This window comes from Anas acuta, chromosome 7 (assembly GCF_963932015.1).
Source record: "Anas acuta chromosome 7, bAnaAcu1.1, whole genome shotgun sequence".
NCBI lineage: Eukaryota > Metazoa > Chordata > Aves > Anseriformes > Anatidae > Anas > Anas acuta.
The window spans coordinates 36,736,514-36,762,765 of NC_088985.1; the positions used below are offsets into that span (position 1 = coordinate 36,736,514).

The following is a 26,252-nucleotide window of genomic DNA, read 5'->3' on the forward strand; positions in this document are numbered from 1 at the left end:
AGACATGCTATAGCCTGATGGAAAAAGTCTTTTAAATCCAATAAATTCTTGCTAAAGCAGAGTGCAGTAAATAGCAAAATCAGATGGGTTTAGGTCAGAGACACTGCTCTGGCTGCTTCCTAATGGGAAGGATTCACCTGCCTGATAACATTGAGAGGAACAGGCGTGAAAAAGTGTCATCTTTGGCTTCTTGAAGAGAAGCCTTCAGCCAGACCTTGCTATAAGATGAGTCTGATGTCCCAAAGGCTGAATGCTCGTGGTGGCTGTGAGCACAGCCCAGGGCAGAGCTGGTGCCTTCCACCTGGGGCAGTGCTGTGAGAACACAATTGAATTTTTCCAGTGAAAATTTGTGTTCTCCAGGGTTTTAGCACTGCATGCATGTACTGGGGGGGTCTTTAAGAGGAGAATATGGGAAAAGGTGGAATGTACATTCATGAATATACTTCGCATTCTTCTTCTCCTTCAGTAATGGTAAGTTGGGGCACAGTGCTGAAGTGCAGGAAATGCCGTGAGCTTTGCTCTCTTGACTCGTCTTCCGGAAAACACAAACCTCTTGAGAGAACAGGAAGCATGGAAATGCTCTGCGACAGTCTTTGTGAACCTCCTTGATCCTCAAGATTGCTCTGTGCATTTTTTCCATGTATCCATTCCCCATTATAGACAGGAGCTGGATTCTGGTTCTCAGCCTGTAGACCACGATGGAATTTCTGGTTTTTAGGAACAGTTGAATGTAGAAAATAACTTTGAATTATTTACTGTAATGTGAAAGACCATTAATGCAAATTTAAATAAAATCTGTATTTAATCAAATTGAAGGTATGTTTTAGTACTGAAAACCTTGGCTGCAGCCAGACTGTTAAACTGAATTACTGCGGAAGGTGTGAGAGGTGAAGATTTTTATGGGCAAGTCATCAAGCTAATGCTCGCTTTTGGGTTCACGGCACCTAGTTTAGGAGATAAAACTCGCTGCTGGTTGGAATCCCTTGCATCTGAACCTTAGAAAAGCAATTCCAGTGGCACATCTCTGTTTCCTAGTGGTGTTCGTGGAGCTGACGTGTAACGTGGAGCCCTTTGGAGCAGTGCAGCAACACCGAGGCACGTGCCACTTCCAAGTCACGGGAGCACGCCTGGAAAATGAGGCTCCTCTGTATAGGACATTAACTCATAAATCATGCTAATATTCTCCCTGATAAATCTCCTACTATGACAACCTTTTGATACTCATCTGTTATTAAAGACAAAAAGCACTTCATTCTGCTGGCTAGCAGTGGTCTTCCAGTTCTGTATGGAGCATTTAGCTGTCTGAGGGGCAAACTCACATATGCTGTACTTCGGGGTTTTGTGCAGCAAGACCCTGAGGCTTACAGGGTACTTTCTGTAAAAGTCCTGTTTTACTCTCTTTGTTTTCTTTTGCTTTTTTTTTTTTACCTAATAAACTTTAAAATTCTGAGATAGTTGGACACAAATTTGTAGCTATTATAGTGGAAAGGGAGAGAGAAGGTGGAATTCACGCTCTACCTCATCCAAGTTGCTCAAATTATTTGTTTACATAAACTTGAGAAGAAAGGCAGAAAGCAGTTTATTTGGGTTTATTACATTTCTGCTTTAAGCAGTCATTCGTTTCTAGTTCTCACTGCTTTAACGAGGGCACAAGAGGGAAAACAGGGTTAGGCAAACTGTGCCTTCAGCAGATCAATATGGGTAAAGCAAGTTTCAGCATCCAGCTGCCTGCAGCAAATGATGGCTAAGTATTTGGTAATTTCAGCTGGTCAAGTTTAAAGTCTGTTGGTTTTATTATTATTATTATTATTATTATTATTATTATTATTATTATTTTATTTTATTTTATTCTGTATCTGAAAACTTGTAACAAATTTAAATCTTGATTAAGATGTCACTTTATTTTAAAATATCACTGCCTGCAGTAGTGTATCATTACCTCGATCTTCGCTGGCATATCTAAGTAGCTACAAGTAAATAGTGAAAAGGTGCATTAATGTCTGGACAGAGGATGGTGTATTGTACATATGGACACTGACCTTCATGTTTGAAGCTCCCAACCCAACTGCATATGTATGTGGATGTGTCATGCAATTTTGTTTTTTATAAAAACAAAACTTTTAATATTGCTGCCCAGTGCATCTGATAATCAAGACTGAACATACTAGTGATTGCTCAAGGTTTTCATCTACAAAGCTGGCTTCGGCTTGGTGTTAACTTACAGGGTTATTTATAGTGTTCTGTTACATGCTGCATCCTGTGTTTTGTTATAATGAAAAAGCTGTCTTCATATAACTAAGTTGTTATATTCACAGAATACATGGTATGAGGTTCAGTGCATCTAGTTTAGGGCTGTCACACAAATAAAAATGAAGAATGTGTACTGTTTTTTTCCAAATATGTGAACTTGTATGTTGCTTTCTTTTTTTTTTTTAAAAAAACTAACATTTCTGCAGTGACATGCTGCTCTGAAAAAAATCACCCATTTCCTCTCCTTGAGCAAGGAGAAGGAGTAGGGAAGAAGTTTGTTGAAAAGGTGACTTTCTTTGTACCATTAGCAAACATTTGCTTATTTAGCAAAAAGCTGATTTGGATTGCAGTCAAATGAACCACTGAGAACCCATAATTATTCAGATATGGTTTACTGTGCAGAAATTTTCTAAGCTAAGAGTAAATTTGAGCTTTTTTCAGCATGTCTGTAGCTGAAGAATTGCTTAAGTTCTTCCCGAATTTGCTTCATAAGTTCAAGGATAAGCTTACTTTGATTTACTTTTGCTCTGGTGGGCAAAACTGTCTACTTGATTTTTTTCCTTCCCTCTCCACTGATGTGTATTTTAATCACAGGTTTGACTTCATTTCATAGCACTTGAAAAACAGGATTTCAAAATAATTTCTCTCATTTGGAAAAAAAATAAATAAATAGTATTGTACAACTGTGGACAGTGATCAGCTGTAAGTCAGATGCACAGATCTGCCTGGCTCACGATGCTCCTCCGTTCTGTGACTGTGCTCTTAACTCAGTGTCCTGGTTTCTTAGGCACTTCTGCTCTTACCTGAGACTTCCATCAGGCTTTCAGCATCTTCCTCCTCACTGCAAGGCATGTTCCCTCCATGATCAAGAGTGAGGGGTGTTGGGGACCTGCTCCCTGGTACCCTCTCCCTCATCTGCAGAGGCTCCAGCAGGAGTTCAGCAGCTCCAAACTGCCCCTCCTGGGGTACGGTCCCTGATGCCCCATCTCCTGCAGTGCAGCAAAACTGTGCTCTGCCTTTCTGCCCCTGCTCAGGTTCAGTGAGTTGGTGTTAATACTAATTCATCCCTCGGAAAAAAAAAAGAAATACTCTTTTAAAGTTCTTCAAGAAAATGGAAAAGGGACAGAGGAGCAGAACTTGAAAATGCGAACAGCTAGCTGGCTCTGATCTGGGAGGCTCGGTTCTAAAAACTGGCAGTCTTTTATTTTTTGAAGGCAGCTTTGTCACAGGTCAGGCAGACTTCAGAGAGATTTGGGTCAGACTGAAAAATGGTTCAAATACTGGTCAAAATACCAAAACCACACAAAATAAGTGTGTGTAGTTGTCTTTGGAGACTGTGCTGCTTCTGAGTATTACAAAAAACAGTCAATTATTCAGATATCAGGCAAATTGCTGATTAGCTATATGGTCATAGTGGTTTTAAAAAACAAGAAACCATTTTGGTCTTCCAGACCAGGATGTTACCAAGATGTTTGCTCATCAAGTTATCTTGTGTTGGCTCTTTGGAGCAAAGGTCTTCATTGTCCTGCTTGCACCATTCCCATTGTGATGTGATCCAAACCAAAAGTTTGGTGTCTGGGAGACTTTTCAATGAAAATTTTCAGTCCTGTTTTTTTGCTAACGATTTTACAAACCAAACTTCAAATACAACTCCAATATCTACTGATTCAGACTGTTAAGCCAAGATGAATTTGATGTGTAAGTTACTGTGGGTCTTGAACAATATTGAGAAATGCGTGGCATCGGTTTCCAACTACATCCTATCAGTAACTGTAAAACCAGACTGGTAACAATGGGAATAAACAATGTTGCTACGGAATGATTGATTTTTTCATACATTTTTCCAGCAGACATATTCTATTTGCGTTCCCGCAGTTATTTGCATAACATTGCTGCTGTAAGGCGGTGAATATGCTTTGTTGTCATAATAACCCTTTTGAAATCAGTGTCAAAACACTTCACATCGGATGTTAGCTGATAAACCAACCATGAAACTTCTATTACTCATGATTTTTATGAAGGTCACTGTTCTGTTAACATTTCTTTTTTCTTTTTCTTTTTTTTTTTTAAGACTTTGATTTAGATGCTGACTTTTCAGGATGGCTCGCTCGAAGTTAAGAGTTTTGGAAGTAAAAGACGCAGCTGAAGAGACTTTAAATACTGTTTTGTGTGTGTGTTTTTTTTTCAAATTATTTTTGAAAACTACACAAAATACATTGGGATGAGTGTCCCTTGGTGACAATGCACACAATTAGAGTTGTTTGTTTTTATGAACAGGTAACTTCCAAAGAGGGAGCATCTCAGTGCAAGGAGAAGCATGCAGTTCTGCTTAGCCCCGTGGGAAAACTGGAGATATCTGGGTGTGAAACAGGCTTACATGAAATAAAACTTCCAAAAATGAGTGTGCTGCCAAATGGGTAAGTTCATGTCCTATTGATCTTATGTTTGAGTGTGTAGCAGAGGAAACAGATTGCCCAGAGGAGTCTGTGTGTGCTTCTTTCTACCAGTCGTATCGAAAACACACTTTCTCCTGTGAGAGGCAAAGCAGCCCTGAGCACCTTTAAGGAATGGCAGAATGCACTATTCTCTACATCTTTAATATTAGCTAAAAAAAATGTCCTAAAAGACAAGCATTCTTAAAAGAGGTTTTGAATGTATGTCCTGCCCCATAATTTTGGACATACCTGTGAATCTGCCACTGACAAGTGACACTTCCCGGTGTGTTTTGTAAAGCTTTGTATAGATAGATATACTCCAACAGGCAGAATTAGGTTGGAATAAGTCATTACTGCAAAGTACTAATGAGATCTTTGGTTTGTTTTTATAATTTATAATGTCTTCTGGAGTTCAGAGGGTATATATGATAGGGGAAGTAGTGTCTCAAAGGTAAGACTGATTGAGGAGGTACTGGTACTTTTTATGGTTGATGGAAATGCTTTTCAGTCTACTGAAGTACTGTCCTGTTTGGATCCTTTTTTCTGTATATTTTTTTTTTCCTTATTTGTGACGAAAAGCTGATATTTTTAGAAGAAATACCGAATTCTTTTCTTTGTCATGTTCTTTCCTGGTATGGATTTTCCTTTGCCAAAATTGCTAGACGCCAAAGTTCTCTTCCAAATCCTCAGCCAAAATTAAAGCTACTAACATTAATTATGAAGGCTTGTTTCCTCAGCCATTTTTTGGTAATGAAGTTGAAGCCTTTGCCACAGTCTTACAACAGTGTTTTGTTTAGTTTTGTTTTTCTGATATGACTCAAACAGGTTTCATTTTCTTCCCTCCATATTGTCCTTTCCCTCTCTGCTTTTCTCTTTTTAAAAATTTCCTTTGACTTGTGGGATTTTTCCTTTTCCCTTTTTCAATTTTATTACCCTTGCAATTTTTTAAGTGTGCATAACATTAATCACAAATATGAAGCATAATGTGTATGGTTGAAATATGTTTTTGCCTCTAATTCTAAAACCTTCAAGCCCTTGGATTTGACAGTTTTGCCAACTCCAGTGATATGGAAATAAGTGCTTCAGTTTCCTTCATACGCTGATTGTGGTATTGGATTTCTGCTGATGAGGAATGAAAGTAAAACAGTATTTAGGATAAGGCTTAAGTTTGCCTTTGCTACAGAACAGCTTCTGGCTGGAGCACAACTAAAGCAGGTGACGACTCTTTACCTTTGAGAAGAGAAGACATCAGTGAGTGGGTGGAGGAATAGTAGGATGAAGCTCTAAATACCCTGGAAGGTGGTGAATGTAAGAAATTGTGTTTTCTTTTGTATGAAAACAAAAGCTGAAGACAAAAACAGTCATGAAGTTAGAGGTATTAACAAATACAGGCTTGACATGAAATTACATTATTGGAAGAAAGTAATTCAAGGCTATTAATTGGTAAAGGCCAAGAAGGCAGGTGGGGAAGTATTGTTTTACTAGTAAGAAGTAAGAGCAAAAGGTAAGAGCAAAGATCTATTGTTATGACTTCTATCTTTAATGTTGAGTTTTTAAATATTTTACTTAGTAACTTGCCATCTACCTTTTTTTTTGAACAATGTTTTCAGGGACAATAGAATGTTATTAGAGCAAGTGGGGGTGGGGGGACAGAGTAGAGAAATTGGTCTTTCAGACACAAGCCATTCTCCACAAAAATACACTTGTGTGCCCCAAACTACATTTTTTTTTACCCATTTTTGCACAAATGAAAGATGGTGCTACTTACAAACTGTGTGTTACTCCCATCCTTAAATAAGTCTAGCTATAAGGCCAGATCTATTTATTGTATACAGAGAGCTTCTGTATTCCATTGTGGCAGGGTTTGCCACTTGCTGACATGTACTATGGCCAGGTTGGTTGGTTGAAGAAGGATCTCGTGACCTTGTTCTTCAGGCAGAAGTCAGGAAACCTAGATTCTTTTCCTCTTTCTTTAATTTTTTGTTTGATCTTGATGCATCCATTTTTTTCTGTGCTGAGCTGACTTAATTTCCCAGTCTCCCAGAAGCGTTGAGGCTTTAGTAGCATCTTGATAACACTTAGCTTATCAGCTTGCAGGATTTTTTTTGCAAAAATTGTTATATTGCAGAGGGAATATTACTGGAGAGTGATCCAGTAGTTAACACTACGCAGGTTATTCTTACAATTACTTTAGGAACTTAAATCTGAAAAATGGGTGGAAGGTGGGACTTTCTTTTGTCTTACCTGATGATAAAGTTCTAAAAATTTTAAAGCTGTCTGTAAATGTTTGTGCTGAAGTATAACATTTAATCTCTTCTACTCATCGCTAGTGAATAGCTGTTAAACCTGGCCTCATTATTTTTGACAGAATAAAATAAAAACAAAGCAGTGCCCAGTGTTTCTCCTAACTGGCTAATAAACACCATGGTAAGGAGATTGGGTAAGAAAAAAAAAAACATAAGAAACATAAAAATTGATTTTAATGGACCCCTGTCAGAGAGAACCATAATGAGCGCAAGTCTAGTAATAAATATTGGTATTCAGCACCACAGTTGCTGAGACTTTTCATGTAGAATTGCATGTAACAATCAATATAGATTTTAGGGTTTTTTAACAACAAAAATAAGTAAACCTTTGAAATATATAAATACTTAAGACTTGCAATCTGTCAGACAAACCTGCTAGTTGTAGAAAAATCTGATAAGAGCACCTGGTTAATGGCATAATCGGGTTGTGGAGATCTTCCTCTGTTTTACAGCTTGTAAAATGCTCTGCAATTAATCACCTGAGATTACAACCTATTCTGTGATGGCTCTCCTTAAAACTTAAGAACACAGACTGTAATGTAGACTAAAAGGAGAAGCAACAAAGTAAAATTCAGCTTTCAGTATGCTTGAAAGAAATTGATCTATTAATGAGATGAAACTAATTGTAATAACCTGAGGTTATTCTGCTCCTTGTGAAACTAGCAGGGTTTAAAAGTCAAGGCATGTAATGGCATAATGATTTCTGTTTGGGGAGGAGGAATTTCCATTCAAGCTTCATATATATGTAAGGGAAAATATAGATAGGTAGGTAGGTAGATTTTTTAAATAAAAGGAATTTCAGCTAAAAATAATCTTTAAAGTTTTAATTTTCTGAATGTGGACTAAAAATGTTTCTAACAGTTTTGCAATCTAAGTGCAGTGCTAACACTTGGTTGTCCTAAACCAGTAACCTGAAAGCACCTGTTCCTATTTTAGTTTGAGTATTAAGTTGTGGATTGACTTGTTCACTGGCCATTTAATTTGGCATTGTGAATTAATCTAAGATTAATTAGGTCTAAGATACCCGAATCAGAACCAGGACCGATTAATTTGGTATCATAGCCAGTGGGTTGGCTGGAACAGCCAGCTTCTCAGGGTTTGATGCCAATATGTGGTACGTTGCTGGCTGTGGTATTTTATTCCACACACAGCCCCATATGGAGGTGCAGGCTTTGGGTTCACAGCCCGACTAAAGGACCACGTATTTGTTATTGGGTTGTTTCCGAAGCAAGTTGCTATGTATTGCTTCAGGATTGTGAGGTGTGGAAGAAGTATACTTAAGGTGAAGCTTGTTTTTATAAATTTCTCCCTTCTCTAGGAACTTCAGGTTCACAGTTCACATTTTTATAAAAAACTAAAAGTGTATATATATATTTTTAGTACTGTATCAGCCATTGTATTTCTTTCTTTCAGTGTATACAAATATTGCCTTCTTGATCAAAAGTAATGCCTCTTTCCTCCACCGTTCCTGCCTGAAATACTGCCAGTGTTTAACTCCATTTGCTCACGTCCAAAAGAAAAACTTGTGGTTTCTTTTTTCCACTGTTACTCTACTTCTAAGTGTCTTTAGCAGCTTCAGAGTTTCAGATTTAGTTTTCTCGTTCTTCCACTTTCTCCTGCAGTGTTCTCACCCTGGGATGATTGTTTGGAATTTTTTTCCTCCTGAACTGCAGTGGTAAATCAGCAGCTTGGTGGTTAGTGCCACATTTGCGACTTCTGTCAACAATAGCAGGAAGCATGCTGGTATCTTCCTCCACTAAATATTTTAGCAGAACATGCTTTGGGAAGGTGGGGATGTGAACGTAGCAGTTAAGATGCCAGGGCAGGAACAGCTTTTGGCTGTGTTGCAGTAGTGCAGATTCCTGCAGGAATTCCCTGTACCATGGGTGGAAGTTGTGCCGGGGTTCCTGCCAGCGCCCTCTCACATGGACCTGGGGAATTGGGTACTTGTCAGCGTGGATGTGGATTTGAACTCAAGACTGCAGAGAAGTCACTAGTGTATTGCAATTTCTCGTTTCCCCCTATCTTACTGACAGTCAGAGGAGGAGGAGGAACGAGGACCTCTTTGGCCATTCCTCGATTAGTAATCTGCCCACACCTTTCTACAGTTCGGAAAGTTAGCTGATGTTTCAGTCTCTCTGCCAGATTAACATTATCAGAAACTCTCCGGAATCTTTCTAAACAGGTTTCCAGCCATTTCAGATTCAACGAAAATCTCAGGTGTGTCAAAATGCAGCTAACGCAGCGGTGTATGGGAGTCTGATAAGAGCCTAGAACAATAACTCGGAGAGGTGCGAACCACTCCGTTCATCTCCGAGGTATTTAATCATAGCCAGTGATGATGGTTTAAATGTCAACTTTGCTAACTGTTTCATTCCTCATACTGTAAAATTTACTGTGAGTGATATCTCACTTTGATGCCACAAGTGGGAGGCATTTGGGAGAGTGCCACTCCTCCTATTTTTCCAATAAGCATCAGCCAAGGCTAAGAAACTTAGTGGAGCTCAGGGGCATACTAAAAACCAGCTGAAGGAGATAGGTATGCAACTACTCCACTTAGCTGTTTTGAATAAATGTCTGTTTTACCACAAACACCTGAAGTTAAGCGAGTTAAGCGTACAGAGGGTTATTGGCAGTAATGTGGAAGAGGTGTGATTATTCCCCGTTCAGTTCTTCCTTAAAATTGTTGTGTGACAGTAGAGATTTTATAATTGAAGTGGAATTGGAGAAAACCTGATGGAGACAAAGTACACACCTGGGGGAAAAACAGCTAATGATTTTGTGATGATCTCTAAACGTAGAGCAGGGGAAAAAAGGTGTACTAGATACTTCTCTGAAACTTCAGCTAGTGGTAGCATCAGCTCTATACACTTAATGGCATTTCTTCAGAAAAGGCATGGTGTATCTGGAAGGAACTACTGGGTTGTTTTCCTACTGGAGATGGTATTTGCAGCCATTATTCTTGTGCAAGTAGAGCTGTGTTGCTGATTATTTCGTAAGGCCAAGACTGCTGTCCATATGGAAACATCCTATGGTCCACACACCACAACATTAAAAAATAAAATTGTAAGAAATCTCTCCACTTCTTGAAAAATTATATTTATTTTTGGTTGGGTTTCATACCAGCAAGTTCTGTTGCAGTGTTTGTCCTCTGTAAGGTCATAGTCCTGCCCCCACAGGGGAAGATGTTAAAACATTGACTGTGGACAAGTCCAGATGCATCGCTTTCCTGCCAGCTGAAACGGAGCACTTACTATTGTAAATACCATAATCATCCAAGCTGACGGCATTTATCAATGATCAAAGTATGTTTTGCATGGCACTTTCCTTTTTTATAGTTTAATGTATTTAATTACTGTTTACAGTGACTGGAAAATGGTTCATTAGATGGATCTTTTGTAGGCATTAATATAAACAGATTAGGTTTGGGATACAGTCCGCATCTGATGTGAGTCTGAATGTATTAAGTCCCTCGGTAGAGGCTAGGTGAAAGGCTTGGACTGCTGCACGTGCTCTTGGCTTCTGTACTTTGTTCCCAAAAGCTTCAAGATACAGCTATGGCTGACTCGAGAGTGTCATCCTTCTGGGGTGCAGCTTTTCTTTTCTTTCCATTAAACCATTCTGAGTTGAATATCTTGTGTAGTGTTCTTTTAAAGGCCCCGGGATTAAAAGTCTTCCAGCCGTGCCTCTTCCTGATGGGATCCCTGTTATTACTTTTAAAGCTCCTTTTCCTGTGCCTTCTTCCAGAAAGTCATCTTCCCCTCCCCAGCCAGTTGGAGCAGCTGAAGCATTTAGAAAGCTCTTTCACTCCAGATCACCTTGTCCGTGACACCGGGGAGCCTGCAGCAGCCGTGAACGAGCAGCATTTAAACTTTTAGCTAGTGAAGCAAGCACTTGGCTTGTGCCACAGAGGTCTTCACAAATAAATCCAGCCAGGACACGACGCTGTCGGGCTGCTATGTAAGTGCCAAAAGTATGGTTGCAACTTCAGCGTGTGTGGTGCTGCTGTGTTGGATTTTTAGCTGTTGGACACCGGGCTGTTTCAGAATAAACCTCTGAGTATGATTATAGCTAGTAACCTGCGTGCTTCAAGGATTCCTGCCTGTATTTTGTCATTCTTGAGTATTTTAGGTTAGAAAGCCAAAAGGGATGTAATTTACTGCTCACCTGGTAAAAGGACTGCAGCACAGTCCAACCTATTGGGCAAAATCCAGGCAGGTTTTTAGACCTTTAGTTCGCTTGAAAATGAAAGGAATGCCCTAAATGTGAGCCCGTGCAGCAAGGTACTGGTGCTCTGTGTTGGGCTGTTCTTTGGTCTGCTTTTCTCTTGCATTTTAACCCTTCACCATCCTAACAATGTTCATGTATATATTGATGCACAAATTGAAAGCAGGTTTTGGGTGTCTGTGTAGAATGATCACCAAAAGGAGAAGGTCAGTCTTACCTCATACATCTTTCTATTTCTTAGTTTTTATTTCTGCATGTTGTTTAACTTGTGGCACTTAGGCTGCCGCAAACCTCATTGAGTGTTCTGCTGCTCGACTTAAGCATCTGCATCTTTCCTTTCTAGATAATAGGGAGATGATGCTTGTTACTTTTTTCAAATTATTGCAAAATACCAGGAGGAGGTATATTTAAAAGAAAAAAAGAAAAAAAAGAAATATTACCTTCTCTGGAAGAAGTGTCTACAAATATCCAGGCATCAATCTTTATTTCAGCAGATTCAATGGATGTGGCAGGAAGAGTTATTATATAGCATAGTCCTCCTTTTATTAAAAATAAACTGGGCTAGTTTTTTTCTCAGTTTCTTGTGGAGATGCTACAGATTGTTTATGCTGCATCAAGATAAGAAAACTTTTTATTGGAAATGGTGCTTCAAAAACTTAAGCAAAATAAAGCGTAAAAACATCTAGAAAGTTTAGAGTTTGTCAAACAAAGCCTTACACCTAGTACAGCTCACATACTTAGTTTCATATCTTTTTTGAAATGATTTGCTTTACTGGCAGGCGTGAATGGTAAACTTTATTTTGCATGAGTGGAAAAAAAATAAAAAATTCCTTTTTCACTTAAACTGAAGTGAATCTCAAGCAACTCGTCTGTAATCAATACTGTACTTTAGATGTGTTATTTTTCCTGACAGCACTGCTGCATTTCTATTCATCTGTCAAAGATAGTATTGCAAGATTCAAATAGGAGTGTTTTTTGCAAGTCTTCACAGATGTGTTTTTCTCCCATAAATCTAACTGGAGAAGCCTTTGAGGACTCTACTTTAAAATAAATAAATAAATAAATTCTAGTGTACTAATTATTATTCATGCTGATAATCTGATGTTTTAAAATCTTTAATGTTAACATAGGCAATGTCCTGTCAAAATAGTCAAAGATCTATTCTAGTGTACAGAAGAACAGCTTTGCTGCTAGACTTGTGTGCATTTGTAAAGCTGGGTGGCTGGCCAAGACTTCTAAGCAGGAAATGTTATAACAACGCAGTGATCACATTTTACAGTGATGATATTTTAAAATGGCAAAAATAACAACAAACTGTATTAGATAATATAACTTGTGCAGGCACCCACTTGAAAATACCACAAATATGATGGGTTTATTTCTAGTGCAGAAGATATAGAGCCGTAGTAGTTATGAAAAATAATTTCGCCAAAGAGGGTTGTGAGAATTTGTCTATGCAGCCTCATGTTTTCACAAAATTTCTTAGGAAAGAAATCTTTTCTTGACACCCTGCCCTATACTATGCCACAGATATTATGCCTGGTGTATCTTTACTAACTCCTTCTGTAATTCAGGCCATGAGCAGAACCTTTCCACTTCTCATGCCAGAGGTAGATTAATGCAGTGGAGCAGTTTTCCATTGCAAATCCTTGCTATAAAGATGGGCGAATGGACTGCATAATGCCATGGATTATGTTTCTATTATAGATCAGAATTAGTGGGTATTCTTAAATATAGCAAATCTTCGTCTTGGTTTTCTTCCCAGACTTCTCTAGTTTTCCAAAAATAATAATAATAATCTAGATACATAGACAGATAGAGCCAAGGATAGTTTATAGCCACAGAGTTGTTTTGAGGTTAAGCAGTGGTGTATAAGTACAGAGGCCCACCTGGATGATAGGTCCCCTTCCTGCAGACCTGTAAGGGAACTGAATCCAAACCCAGTGTTTTGCTGAGCAGGCTGTGATGTCTACCTGAAAAGCCTTGTGTATGCCAATGCCGTGATCAGAGCATTATATACTGTTAGAAAAGTGTTGGGGTTGTTTGGGGTTTATATTCTGTGTTCTGGTTTTGCCCATTTGTAGCTGGAGATGTCACAGCAACAGCCGGTCATCATTTGCTCCTTTGGTTCGTGCACTTGCAGTAAAGCTCACAAAGATCACATACATCATGCGTGTGCTAATCACAGTTATTCTTAAAAAGCCTACCTTGATTCATTCTCTAAAGCAAACTTAACCCTTCTAACTGGGTAGGACAAAACCCAGCGAATGATACTGGAATGCAGAGCTGTGAGGTATCAGTGCCCTTAGCCCCCGTACCACCGCTGCGGTGGGCTCGCCTGTGCAATTACACCGATTTCAGTTAAATGCAAATGAGCTTCAGAAAATCGTGTCGGAAGAGAAAGAGTTAAATTCTAAAATCTTATCCTGTAACTGTAAATGCCATTTTTCTTTCTTCACAAATGTAACCTTTTAACATTTATTTTTAGCTTTTGCATTAATATATGTAAAAATATTAAAAGCTCTTGTATATTACATTAAAAACTTATGTCAGCTGCCCTGCTTTTTCCTATTTATTAAAACTTTTCAAGCAGTGAAAACATTTTACTTGTTAATGAGGGGAAGAAGGAAAATTAATGACATAGAGCTTGGATCTTCCAAGATGTCTCCTTTTAACCATGCAAAACCAGCTCTTTTTCCTACACTATGTAGTTTAATTTCTGTGTTAGGGTTCAGTAAGCAAATGCAAATAGATTTAATGATTTGCATCAGTAGATCACTTCTCAGTTTAATATCCTCTGATATTTTGGTCAAGGACTTTTTCTTTGGAAGGCTAGTGCTGTTTTGTAGACTAAAAATATTAATAATGGTAGCATTGTTATGTTCAAGTAAAGCAAGGCAAATGTATAACTTATTCAAAAGCAGCATCTCGTATTATCTTCTCACCGAGATCATGCAGTGGAAAAAGTTATCCAGAAAAAGACACTTAAGAAATAATTGTGAATTGCTGATCATATTAAACATTTAGTACTGCTTTCCATATCACATCTCATCTCATTTTCCTTCAGCATCAGGGTTTTCAAATTCTGACACAAAGTGCTCCTGCCAGTAGTGAAGGACCTCGACCTGGCACTGGCACACAGAGTGGGTGCCACGCCAGCTGGGAAGGCTGGAGGCTGCAGGAGGACCCCACTGTACAGCCCACACCCCAGGCTTTTTCTGAAAGCCTCAAGCTTCTGGTTTTGCCTTTTGCTGTCAATATCAGCAGGTACAAAGCTGTTCCTAGAAACATGGTGATTTATATTTTCTGCATGTACACTCTGCATATTAAATCTAAGTGTGATTTACATAGACTCAAATCCAAGTCCCATTGAAGTCTGGGAACTGTCACTTCAGCAGGAGGGACTGAGCGGTGCCTTGCAGTTCTTATAAACATTTCTGAAAGTTTTAAAACCTTAAATGCATAAGTCTTATGTTAGCAAAACACATCAATAGGCAGTAAATGAACTCTTCCATGCTGCTGGCATTATATGCCAGGGGTCAGTAAGGGTGATAATGGTAGGAGTTCGCTGCAGACCATAGTGTTGAGAGAGGAATGGAAATGTCCATCTAGTAGTGTGGAACAGAGCTGCATCCTCCTCAAATTAGAAAAGACTTAATTGGCAATTTTTAAATCCGTTGTCAAAGGATTTTGCATTGTTTTTCCTGGTGAAAAGAAAATAACCGTTCCACTGTTAGGATGATTTCATCGCTGACATTGTCAGCAATTGCCTAACTACATCATCTTTAAGTCAAACTTCCCCAAATTCCTTAAAAGAGTTACTCATTAAACTATTAAGTGAAAAGAATTCTAGGGATTGATGTACCAGAGACAGACACCCAGCATCCATCGCTGTTAGTTCTCAGAAGTCCTGATTCAGTGTAAATAAGTTCCTATTGGATTCTGAAGAATTTAAAGTTGTTTAGTACATGCAATCCTTCAAGTGATAAATACTCACAATTGCCTCTTTGCTTATTAAAATGAGTGCTTGTTGGTGATAAAAGCTTTTTTGATTGCTTCTAAACTTCTGAGTGAACGTATTCTGTCATAAACAGCAAATGTGAAATCCTGGTGATCATTTAATCAAATTAGGTTTTGAACAGCTATCAATTTCTTTAGTTAATTTTGACATTTGGGAGGCTTACTGTTGTAGCCTATTTATGAATTGTCATTCATACTAATAGATTTTTTTAATTGCATTTTATTTTGCTAAGGAACTTCATAATATTGTAGATTTAAGCATGATTTTACAGATTGTCTGGTGTGAAAGAGGACTATTGTAGAGGATATTTCTGCTTGTGCTAGTTCAGGGCAGGAAGCAGCAAAGCAACGAGGTGAAATTAAAATAAGTTTGTCTCAGACTATCAGTCGATTTTTGTTTTCATTTATCTCTCCTCATTGTTAGTGATGCATGCCCCTGATTTGGTCATTCCACAGTTAGGTTTTGCTTGTGTCCAGGCTATTATGATTAACGTAGTCTCTCTGTACAGTAACCATCCTGCTTCTGCCTATGTTTTGTTCATATTATGTGCTCTTTGTGTTGTGATTGTTTCATGATACAGATGTGTGTGGCACCACCACTGATTTAATACGCAGACACACACACAGACAAAATTATCTTATTCTGGAGATGCTGGAGATGCTCCTGGGAGGAGGAGAGGCATCTAGCACTTAGAGTTCCAGCAGCACAAATGGTGAGCATGTTCTGGTCCTCATGGAAAGCCTCTCCAGGGCTGAAAAGAAAACATTCCAAAAAGTTATTTTTTTTACCACATTCATTGCACCATATAACTGGACAGCTAGACATATTTATCACATATGAGAACTATGTTGGAAAGCTGCCTGTCTTACAGACATTTAGGATTCAAGATATATGTGTATATATATATATTTGTACTATGGAGAGTCTGGGCAATTATCTTATTTTTCAAGTTTTTTTTACTTCAGTCACATGCACTGCAAAGATGCAGGATAGGGGCTGTGGTTCAGCTGCCATCCGGACCGTTCCACAAGGACAAAGTGATGTGACACTGAAATGCTTCTTAAATCTTTATTTACCACGTAATGGCAAGCTGTTTGTTTTCATCCTGCCCCAACCAACCTGTGGCACTGAAGTTGCTCATATGAAAGGCCTTGAAAGTCTCCTTTAATAAGATAAATATTTTTGTTTTGTGTTTCAATGAGAAATCTCTAAACTTTCCTAAAAGTGAAATGAAGGTTTCATCACAGGTTGCTGTCAAGAAGAATGAGTGTCCCTGAAAGAGTGGCCACTGGGTTCACGGGTGGATCAACCCATGCTATTGCAAAAAACATGCTCGTGTGTAGAAACAGGTATGGCCATCAGGCAATCGTTGCATTATTTAAAAAGCAATATGGAAATACACCAAGATGTTGATGGCTGTTCCATTAGAGGTAGACCTCTGTTGGTACATGGCGCTACAGTAGACTAATACAACCATGCTGATCGAAAGGCAGCCTTTGGAAAACCTCGTCTTGTGATGGCTAGCTGCCCTGAACAGCCTGGGGTACAAATGCCTAGATATAAGGGAGAAAGAGAATATTTCCTCCCTCAACATTTTAAACTCTTCACGTTCAATGATCAGACTTGGGAGGAGTTACAGAAAGTTTAACCACTATATGAAAGAGTTGGTCATAAATATAAATCAGCTTATATTAAGGCAATTTGAAATGTACTACCTGAATAATTTGAAAGTAGTCATTTTTCACAGCTCATGAATGTTCTTCACCTCTGAAAACAGTTTGTTCTAATTTTAAACACTGACATGAACACTTGAATATAGAAAATGTCTCGTGTTTATGTATCTGAAATTCAGAAGTCTGGAGTGGCCTGATCTTTGTGTTGAACCCTTTCCCTCTCCCCCAGACAGAGTGCCAGAGCCTGCCTTGGTTCTCGCCACCTCTCTTTGAATTCTTGGAAACAATCAGATTTCTTCTGCCGACGGTGGCAGGTACCGCCACCCAACGTGGATGTCGTCTTTGGCAGGGGGGGACTTGTAGCTTTATTTTTCAGGCTTTTTCCACTTTAAAGTTTGTAGAGGTTTTCTGCTTTTGCTGCCCTGGTGGTGTGCTTGTCTGTTAAACCAGATCCCCATTTTACTTGGCTTCAGTGTTGGTTGCAATTTCTGTTGGTCATGGTTGGGATCACCTATCAACTCCTGTAGGTCAGGAGTTTTCTGTGTGCTGGGTAATATTGCTTGTGACTCTGAGCTTGTCCAGATGCTCTTCATTTATGCAGATATCCTCTGGGTTTTAAGATTTATGCTTCAGTGTGAAACAGAGGATATCCTCAGAGTTGTGATAGCATGTCTCGTTTCCTGTCTGTTCTGGGAAATACTTTTTTTAATACTTTTTTTTTTTTTTCATAGAACTTATAGCAATAACAAAAGCAGGCAACAAAAGAATACAGGAACAAAAATACATTCATGATGCATATGAATTCCAGTGTATGTAGGTAACTTGAAAATGAACAAAGAATCTTCTGCCTGAACTAATGATAAATCAAAGTAAAGAAATGCCAAATGGTCAAAAAACAACCCCCAGGTATAATGAAGCTGAAGGAAAATAAAAAGTGGCAGTACACATACACATTCTTGTCAACGTTTCTTACCTGATGATAGTGCTGCGTGTTCACATCTTGAATGAGTCAGACTTTTAACTTTGCCTATGATGTAGATCTGGAATCTTGCAGCCTTTTATAGGCTTCAGTATGTAAAGTAAAATGTCTTGTTTTGAAAGCAGTGTTATCTACACAGTTACTTTTAGCCCAGCTTGCTAGGGCTAAAAATTCAGTTCTTGTTGTTGTTGGATTCTTTATATTTCCAAGAGGCAATGTAGGGCTGCTTCAGGTTGGATTTAGGATTTGGATGACTGCAGGTATTTCTGAGTTATGCCTGACTACTTACTGATATTCATGCCAAAAGCATGCCCCATCTTAATTCTTAGTTTAATTGAAATCTTTAATAGAACTATCTGAATGGACATATATTTACAAATTTATTAAACAGTAGCCTTGCTGAAATAATAAAACAAAGACAGTTGTGACACTTGCATATTAAATTTTTGTTTTGTCTCAGTTCACATTGTTACTTTGTCTTCACTCAATTCTTTTCTTTTGGGTCTATCACTTTGTTATCAAAAATCCATAATAATTAGGATAATTTATCACCACACAACTCTAACTCACACAACTTAACTACAGGCACTGTCAGGCTAGCACTTACCAAATTGGAAGGTCTGCTTTGTTTTGGACTCCAGGAGAGACATCTGGGTACATTAATTGGGATACATCTTTTTCATTCATCCAGCACTTCTAAATTGGGAGTCCTGTTAAGTACTGACTTTCCATCTGGAGTAAACTTTTCAACTGCTAATGAATTGAATATTTAAAATAGTCATATTTTTCTTAATATTGTTCTGTCATTTAAAAGAAATGGTCATGCTATTGCTTCTGAGTAATCCAGCATATGATGCCCTTGTTTATTTGCCAAATACCTATGAAAGTGGCATTCCCAACACCTTTATCTGATAACTCAGGTGGCAGCATTTAGTCTATATATTATGGACATTATTATATGATACAACGACTTCTCTGCCCACCAGAAATTCTCAGATTAAGTTTTAGTCTACAGAATGGATCATCAGTTGAAAAGTGAAGAATCTGTTTCAATGGATCTTTTAAGTAATTATGTTTGTTACTGTACATAGAAGGAGCCTTACTGGTTCAATTAGGCTTGCAAAATATTTTTATATCCACCTTAAAAAAAAAAAAAAAAATCCCTAAAGATTTTTTTTAACTACTTCACCCCTTGCGTGGGGAAGAGTTGGAGACTTGGGTTTGTTGAAGCTGCATTAAATAGCGCAGCAGTCTTTCCGAGGCTCTTGAATATTTCTTTTTGAATTGGGAGGTGGATGAGTACTGCACATTTGTATCTGTTCATCTGATAATAGACGCTGAGAACAGGACGATGGGCTTTCCTTGGCAGTGGTTACTGAACCCCCCTTTCTCAGCCCCCACCACTGGGATGCTGATACTGCAGCGAGCCAAGAGCTTAGCACCAGCGCCGCCGACGCAAATTGAGGGCTTCATCTGCGATGTTCATCCTGTACTTGCTGAGTTTGTTGTCATAGAGGCTGTTTTATGGTAGTGCTTCAGGATTTTCCTGTTGCTATTTTGCTTTTGCAATGACACTTGACCACTGCTGCCTGAGTTTCATCAGCTTGTTTGGCTGCTTTCTTTTCTTGCACATAGTCTCCCTCATTTCTGGGTCTGGGATAAATATGGAACTGCGCTTCTTGTTGCACTTTCATTGTAAATTGCTCCATAAAAATTCTGTGTCTTTGTAGTTATTGTCTCATCTTTCATACTTGAGGGAATACATTTGCTATTGTATCTCTGCTCTACTTACCCATTCGTAGTCTTTTCCTCTCGGTGTAAGGCAAAGTCTTGAGCAATCTGTTTAGTAAAGCACTCTTTCTACTTGTACCTTGACCATTTCTTTTTGTCACACAGATAAAATCAGAGATACCGTGTAGGGTTCCAGGTTCCTGTGTTTTATGTGGGTCTAGTTGTTATATTTGAAGGAAAGATACCTGGCTGTATCTAACAGTAAGTTTTTGATAGCGTGAACTCTTAATATTGCACATGAGAGTTGCTCTGACCCTGATTCCTTGTCCTCAGAACTGCAGGAAAAGATTTTCATTTCTCTTTTGTAATCCGGCACAACTCAGATTTCCTACCTTCTATATCTTCATTCTAAAATGCATTTAGAACAAAATTAGGTTTGTGGCTTATGATTTCTTTAACATGAATTAATCAGAAGAAATCATAGTTCATAACTGCTCTAGACAAGCAGGTGAAATAAACAGTTGCAGCTATGTGCGTTGGTATGCAATCCCATCACATTTAGATATTTTTCTAGGAGATTATATGTACCTCGTGTCTGTCTTAATTGTACAAATGTATGTAAGATTTATGAACAAAAACTTATCAAAGTGTTCCATGTAAAAATGCAATTTCAACGTTAATTTTTCATCATCAATAGAAAGGACATAACTTCAGCTTTATGCCACTATCTTGTGGCAAGATATGAGCTAGAATCTGCAAACTTTTATTTTCAAAATTTATGAGAAGACCCGCCATTTCAGTACATTTTTTTTTCATATTTTTGAATATGATTACTTTCTCATGTAACTTCTGAAAATTCAATCTCGACAAAGTTGTAAAATCTTTTTTGTTCTTGTGCAGGGAAAAATGCCCTATCTTCTCCCAGTATGACAGCATTTCTAAAAACGAAAGAGCAAGGAAATGCTTTTCTTACTTTTGGTACAGGAGTAAAATTGATTCTAGAACACGAGTCTTTTAGTTTTGTGCAGCTTTATTTCTTAAGCAATACCTATTACTGTAGTAATGGTTGGCAGAAGGATCAGAAATGCTGCTCAGAAAGCAAGGTACTGTCAGTTCTTTAGGTTGCATTACAGGAACTGGTTTTCTACCGAGGAGCTGGACATCTCCATCGGTCTCAGGTCTCCCATTATGGAACAGCTAAGTTACAGCCCAGCTGACCTTACGAAAAATACTAAGATCTAAGGAGAGGTGGAAATGCATTCCAATGTCCTCTAGCTTTGTTCTAGAAAACCTCATTTTGGGTGAAATCCTCATGGTCTCTTTGATTTGCAAGGGTTGAAACTGTGCAAATGCCACTGTGTTTGCAAGATACAATATTTAGCCATAATGCAGATGCCTTATCTCATAATGAATGTGAATGGACTTCATATGAATGTGAATGAACGCATAGAGAAAAATTAAGCTGCATTTTGCTTGTATTATTGCACGTTTTACAACAGAATTGCTACCAGTTGTGTGATGTCTCAAGTGTTTGACATCAGATACAACGCTGCCAGAGCATGTATTTTGATCTTCATGTACCAATAAAAAGTTTCACATCTTTATCATCTTAAAATGTCTTTAAGGCTAGAAAGGTCTCTTCAGGGTTTGAGAGTATTAGTATATAAAAGTGAGGAAGAGAGTTGATGCCATTGTTCTGATTTAAATGACAAAATTATAGGCAGGTAGGGTAATGAATATCTTTACCAGAGAACTAATTACTTAAATCAACCTCATCTTTTTCTTTTCTTCCTATAACTAAGGAGATCCCAGCATATTTGACTTGAGCTGCTTTTGTGGAATTGCATGTTCTTAATTCCTCATAGTAAATGTTTTTGGACTGTGGTACGTGGAGGTGTTAGCAGGCTTCGTGGCTCTGGCTCCTTGCATGTTCACCTCAGGGTTCCGTTGTCCAGTCAGGCTCCTTGAAGAAATAAGGGTTCTCTGTTTATCTCAGACGGCTTTTCAACATAGTGGTTTCCAAAACCTTTGATCTTTGCAGCATCACTGACTTCCAAAACCTTCATGGTGGCAAATTAGTGCTGTTACTCCCCGTTTGGGAGACGCGGCTTTTAGGATGTGGAGATATGTGTGGCCATACTGGGGAGTAAATGGCTGCAGCATCCCAGGCTGTTAAAACGTCTCCCCTGAAGAGAAATGTGGGTTACGGCCTGTTTCAGGCTGTACAGCATCGCTGTCAGCTTGAAGTTTCCAACAGTGCAGCAGGACTCAAAATTCTGTAATGTACAGTAGGCATTAACTATTTCGCGGGGATATATGAACTTTGGAAGTGTTTCTCTATATGTACAGCTTTGTACTTGAAAGAGGGTTGAATATTGACCTAATTTGTCTTTTAAAAGGACACAGAGTTTTACTAGAATACTTATGCTATTGAACTAGACAAATGCAGGTACTATTCCTTTGGTAGTCGGTGTAGAAGGTTGATGTGCTATAAGATTTACTGTGCATCACCTTAGCCATCATTCCCATAAGTATTAATTTTAACTCCACTAATAAGAAACTGAACAAAAGTGGAATTATGAGTTCAGTAGTATTCTATGAAAGGTCAGTTGTTAAAAAGGCAGAGTCTGACATTCTGTGAAAAAGGTGCCTTCATTAATCATCCTGATAGGATAGCATAGGATATTCTTGACCAATACCCACGAACCTTACAATATAATGGTTCAGGAAGTGGTGCTTAATTCTTTGTATAAAAACAAGGATTATTTGAATGAATGCACAATGGCCATTTTTAGTGCTGTAACATCGCTATTTCTCAATACAAAGTATAGAAAAAATAATGGGGGTGTTTTTTGTAAGACACACTGTCATTATTTTAAAAGTTTGTTTGTTTTATAGAAGCATGTATTCTTATGGGAATCATATTTAAAAATACATTTTAAAAGAATAAAAATGCAATAATACCAAACACCAATATTAATGTAATTTATAAAGTATTTATGACTTCTTAGAAGTATTTTCTTATTATATTGTTTGAATGTGCAGCTTTGTTTCACATTAATTCATCTCTGTAAATCTTGAACAATTACTCTTGTATGAAAAAAACAGTTTTAATTGCGGTGTATAATGTTTTCTTGTATGAAATTATTGTATTGTATTGTTTGTGTTTTATCCTTGTCCACCGTAGTGATAGCAATTTTAAAGTTAATACAAATTATATAAATTATTAAATCCAGGCCTAGTGGAACATTAATCAGTGGAACATCTTTATTGTGACTGTTCCTGACAGATTATGTTCACCGTGATGCCCATTAATGCACTGTATTGTAAGATCCGATGTCCATTACAGAATCCCCTTTGTTACTGGTGTCAGGTTTAATTCAGGACAGCAAATCTCAGTCCAGGTTGAACCTGCTTTTTATATTTGATGGAAAATACTGTTTTGGAAGTGAGGGATCTCACCTGATTAATTCTTTCAAAGTTATTAGTTTGTGTGGCATATTCTGTAAAATGCGAAGTCTGCAATAGTCTTTTTCCTTTAATGTCATAATTTTGCATAATGGCTGTTTGTGCTACATTGACTAGGTCCATGGATTGCTTAACATAAGTGATTACATTTTCCTATGATTATAAACTCCCTCCATTAGAAACACTGTACAAAAACTTGTAAATGATTTGTTGTTTAAGCTTTCTACTTCATTAGCTGCAATGTACACTTTACAAGAGTCATTGTCTAAGAGTTAGTAATATTTGTAATGAGCTGTATAATATGGGTCCTTTTACTAAATTTAAAAACAGATGGTATCTGTTAACAACAGTTTATCATGCAAATTGAACCCTAGCAGAATTTTCTTTCAGTGGTTATGTTGCTGTAGGCCAAATGATGGTGTCTTGTTTTCATTTTTTTTTTTTTTTATGTAATAACAGAAGGAAATAATTGTTGTTTATAGATAGTCGTGACAGATGCAAACTAGTCATGGTCAAAACTCTCCTCCCCAGAAGGAAAAATACAACCCTTTTTCTTTATTGAAAGAGTTAGATTTTCTTTCATGACTTTAACAAGTGCTTTGATATTTAATTTCAACATTTGTCATTTTTTCGCTTCATTCCAGATTTTTTAGAAACATGCTTAAGATTTTTCTCATTTAAGTTGTGAAGCAGCTGTAAATGAGAATTTCCCTTTTGTGAGGACTTGAACATATTGATCTGAACAATTGAAAAGATCAGAGGATACACGTTTTTCTTCTGGCTTTAAAAACTAAAGCAAAATTTGAACATATTGTATTAGCAGTTGTGAAATTGTAAGGAATCCTCTTACAGTATTCTTGTTGCTACTCCTCCTGAATGGGGCAAGGCTTTGAAGTAGAGTCCCCATTTATGATACCATTTTTCCCCTCTTTACAAAAATACACAGAATCGTTATTTTTAAATATTTTATTTATTTATTTATTTAATTTAATTTATGCCCCAGCATGCTGACAGAGCCCCACCCTCCAGTGGTTTACCTGCTTTCTTTTGATGCGGAAGAAGAGAAGGAGATGTATGATAGCAACCAGAAAAAAAACTAACTTTTTGTTTGTCCACATAAAATGATTAATAATCCCAGCCGGGATAGCTGATTAGAGCCAGGACTGCTCCCTTGTGAAGAGGAGCATGGTGGGTGGACAGGGACAGTGTGCTGGGACCACGAGGATCATCTGATCTGCTACAGAGAAGAGGGATCTTTCTAGACCACTCCTCTAGTGTAGGACATAACTGGAGATGACCACATGGAAGATGCTATGAAGCGGAGAATTGGGTTTTCATGGTTTTCTTTGTATGTGGCTCGAGGCTTTTGGTGTTTTCACCTGATAGGCAATCTCTTCCAGGGGCACTGAGGTGTAAAGCTCAGTAAAGGGAGTCTTTTTTTCTGAAAGAGACCCACAAAAAGCTTACTCACTCCTCTGTGCACACAGTCTTCATGCTACCTTGTTCAGGACAGCCGTTATGGAACTGTTTTGTCATTGCTAACCTAACCTGGATTTGATGCAGATACTAATGACTTCCTATCCTTCAGGCACAGGCTCTTATCTCTTAGTACTGAAGCTAGCAGAGTCGAGTCCTGGTATATCACTACACTTTCTAGGTGTATAATCAGTGACAGCACAAACTTATGCTTGAGCTACTCTCTGTGCTGTAGGAGAATGTCATGTGAATAACTCTCCAGTTTTCCTTTACCGAACACCACGTTGGGCAATTGTCATCAAACAGCACAAAATTCTGCTCACAATTCCCAGCATAAAAGATATTTTGTTTGAAAACTGCTGTTACACGTGCAGCAAAATTAACATCTGTTGAAGCATAGCTTTTTTTTTTTAATAAGCCGTGTAGACTGCCGTGTCCTATTTTTAGCTCTGCAGCTAGGTCTGTGCTATTTTAAATCTCAGACTGTGAAACAAAGGCCGTAGTGCTCGTGGTTCTTTTAAGTTTTCTTAGCTTAGTGCTTGTACCTCTGAACCTTAGTGTTTTCTCCAACTTTGTGAGCCTGGTGGTAAGACTTGTGTTCTCACCATCCCCCAGTAAAATTTGTGTCTTGCCATTGTAAGTAGAATAAAATCATCTTACTGCAGAAATGGTGCCTAGCAGGTCGCAGTGCTGGGTTATCCCATTCTGGCAGTCGGTGGACAAAAAAAAAGAGAGCAGGTGTAGTGCTGGGGTTCATTACAGATGTGTGGGCAGTCAAGGGTGAGGAGCTGAGCAAGAGTGGAGCAGAAACTCCAACCAGCTCTCCTGGGCTGAGGTTGTACGATACCATGCCTCATGCACTGGTAGGGAAGCTTCTGTTGGTATTGCCCAATCCTACCCTTTAATAAGGACTTTACCTATTTTTTTCAGTTCTAGTAGGAAAACAAAAAAATTCTTGAAGTGGTTCTACACAAGTTGGGGTTGGAGCCATGCGGAAAGCAGTGCAGCCTTTCTGCCTCTTGGCCCAATTTAGTCCCATAGGTATGCAGATACCTTCATACCCTTCCATGGTGTGTTGTGGGAGAATCCCACATCTGCTCAGCTGCCAAGCATTCCTGACTCACACACAACACTTGTGTTGATTCATCTGTCAAATGGCAGTGCTTTTCTTTGCCTGTGTTTCTGTGCTAATTTGATCATTTTTACTCAGGGTACAAATGGACTAGCACCATGAAAAAACGTCAGCACCGTTTATCCGAAGAAAACTGCGTTTTAAGCTGAAATGAACAAAAGCCTCGGTGGGCTGTGTTTCCCATAAAGGAGTGGGCACTGAGTGAGGGCAGCTCTTGACGTGCGTTTCCTTCTGCTCCAGGCCGACTGCAAATCCAGTGACTCACTGGCTGAGGGACAGCCCTTCGTGTGCGCTGGTGTTGCTCTCTTACTTGTCCACTGGGTCCAATTTATTCTAGGTCAGCTGTTACTTTGGGAAGGAGGCAAAACTAGAGCCCCTTATCTCTAGGACTTTGTTTTAGATTAACCCAAGGCTAGTAATGGCTGGAGCTCATTACTGTATTATGGTTATTCAGTGGCTTATATAGTAATTTATGGACCCAATTAATTTTCTACTTCACAGGTGTTCCTGCAACCAGTGGTCTCTGAAGAGGTGTCCAATTTTAAATAGGTGGT

The 26,252-nt window shown here is 38.4% G+C and overlaps 1 protein-coding gene and 1 long non-coding RNA gene across 2 annotated transcripts in view; both read left to right on the forward strand.

The window, feature by feature from the left end:
- Nucleotides 1–26,252, forward strand: part of MGMT (O-6-methylguanine-DNA methyltransferase) — a 154,386-nt gene that overhangs the window by 9,827 nt on the left and 118,307 nt on the right. The window contains exon 3 of the mRNA XM_068689253.1: nt 4,528–4,667. Coding sequence (XP_068545354.1) covers nt 4,528–4,667 — 140 coding nt within the window. The remainder of the gene's footprint in view (nt 1–4,527; nt 4,668–26,252) is intronic.
- Nucleotides 14,290–18,352, forward strand: LOC137859814 (uncharacterized). The gene is made up of 4 exons (XR_011098573.1): nt 14,290–14,485; nt 15,820–15,951; nt 16,487–16,588; nt 16,670–18,352. It is a non-coding gene; the product is annotated as an uncharacterized lncRNA (long non-coding RNA).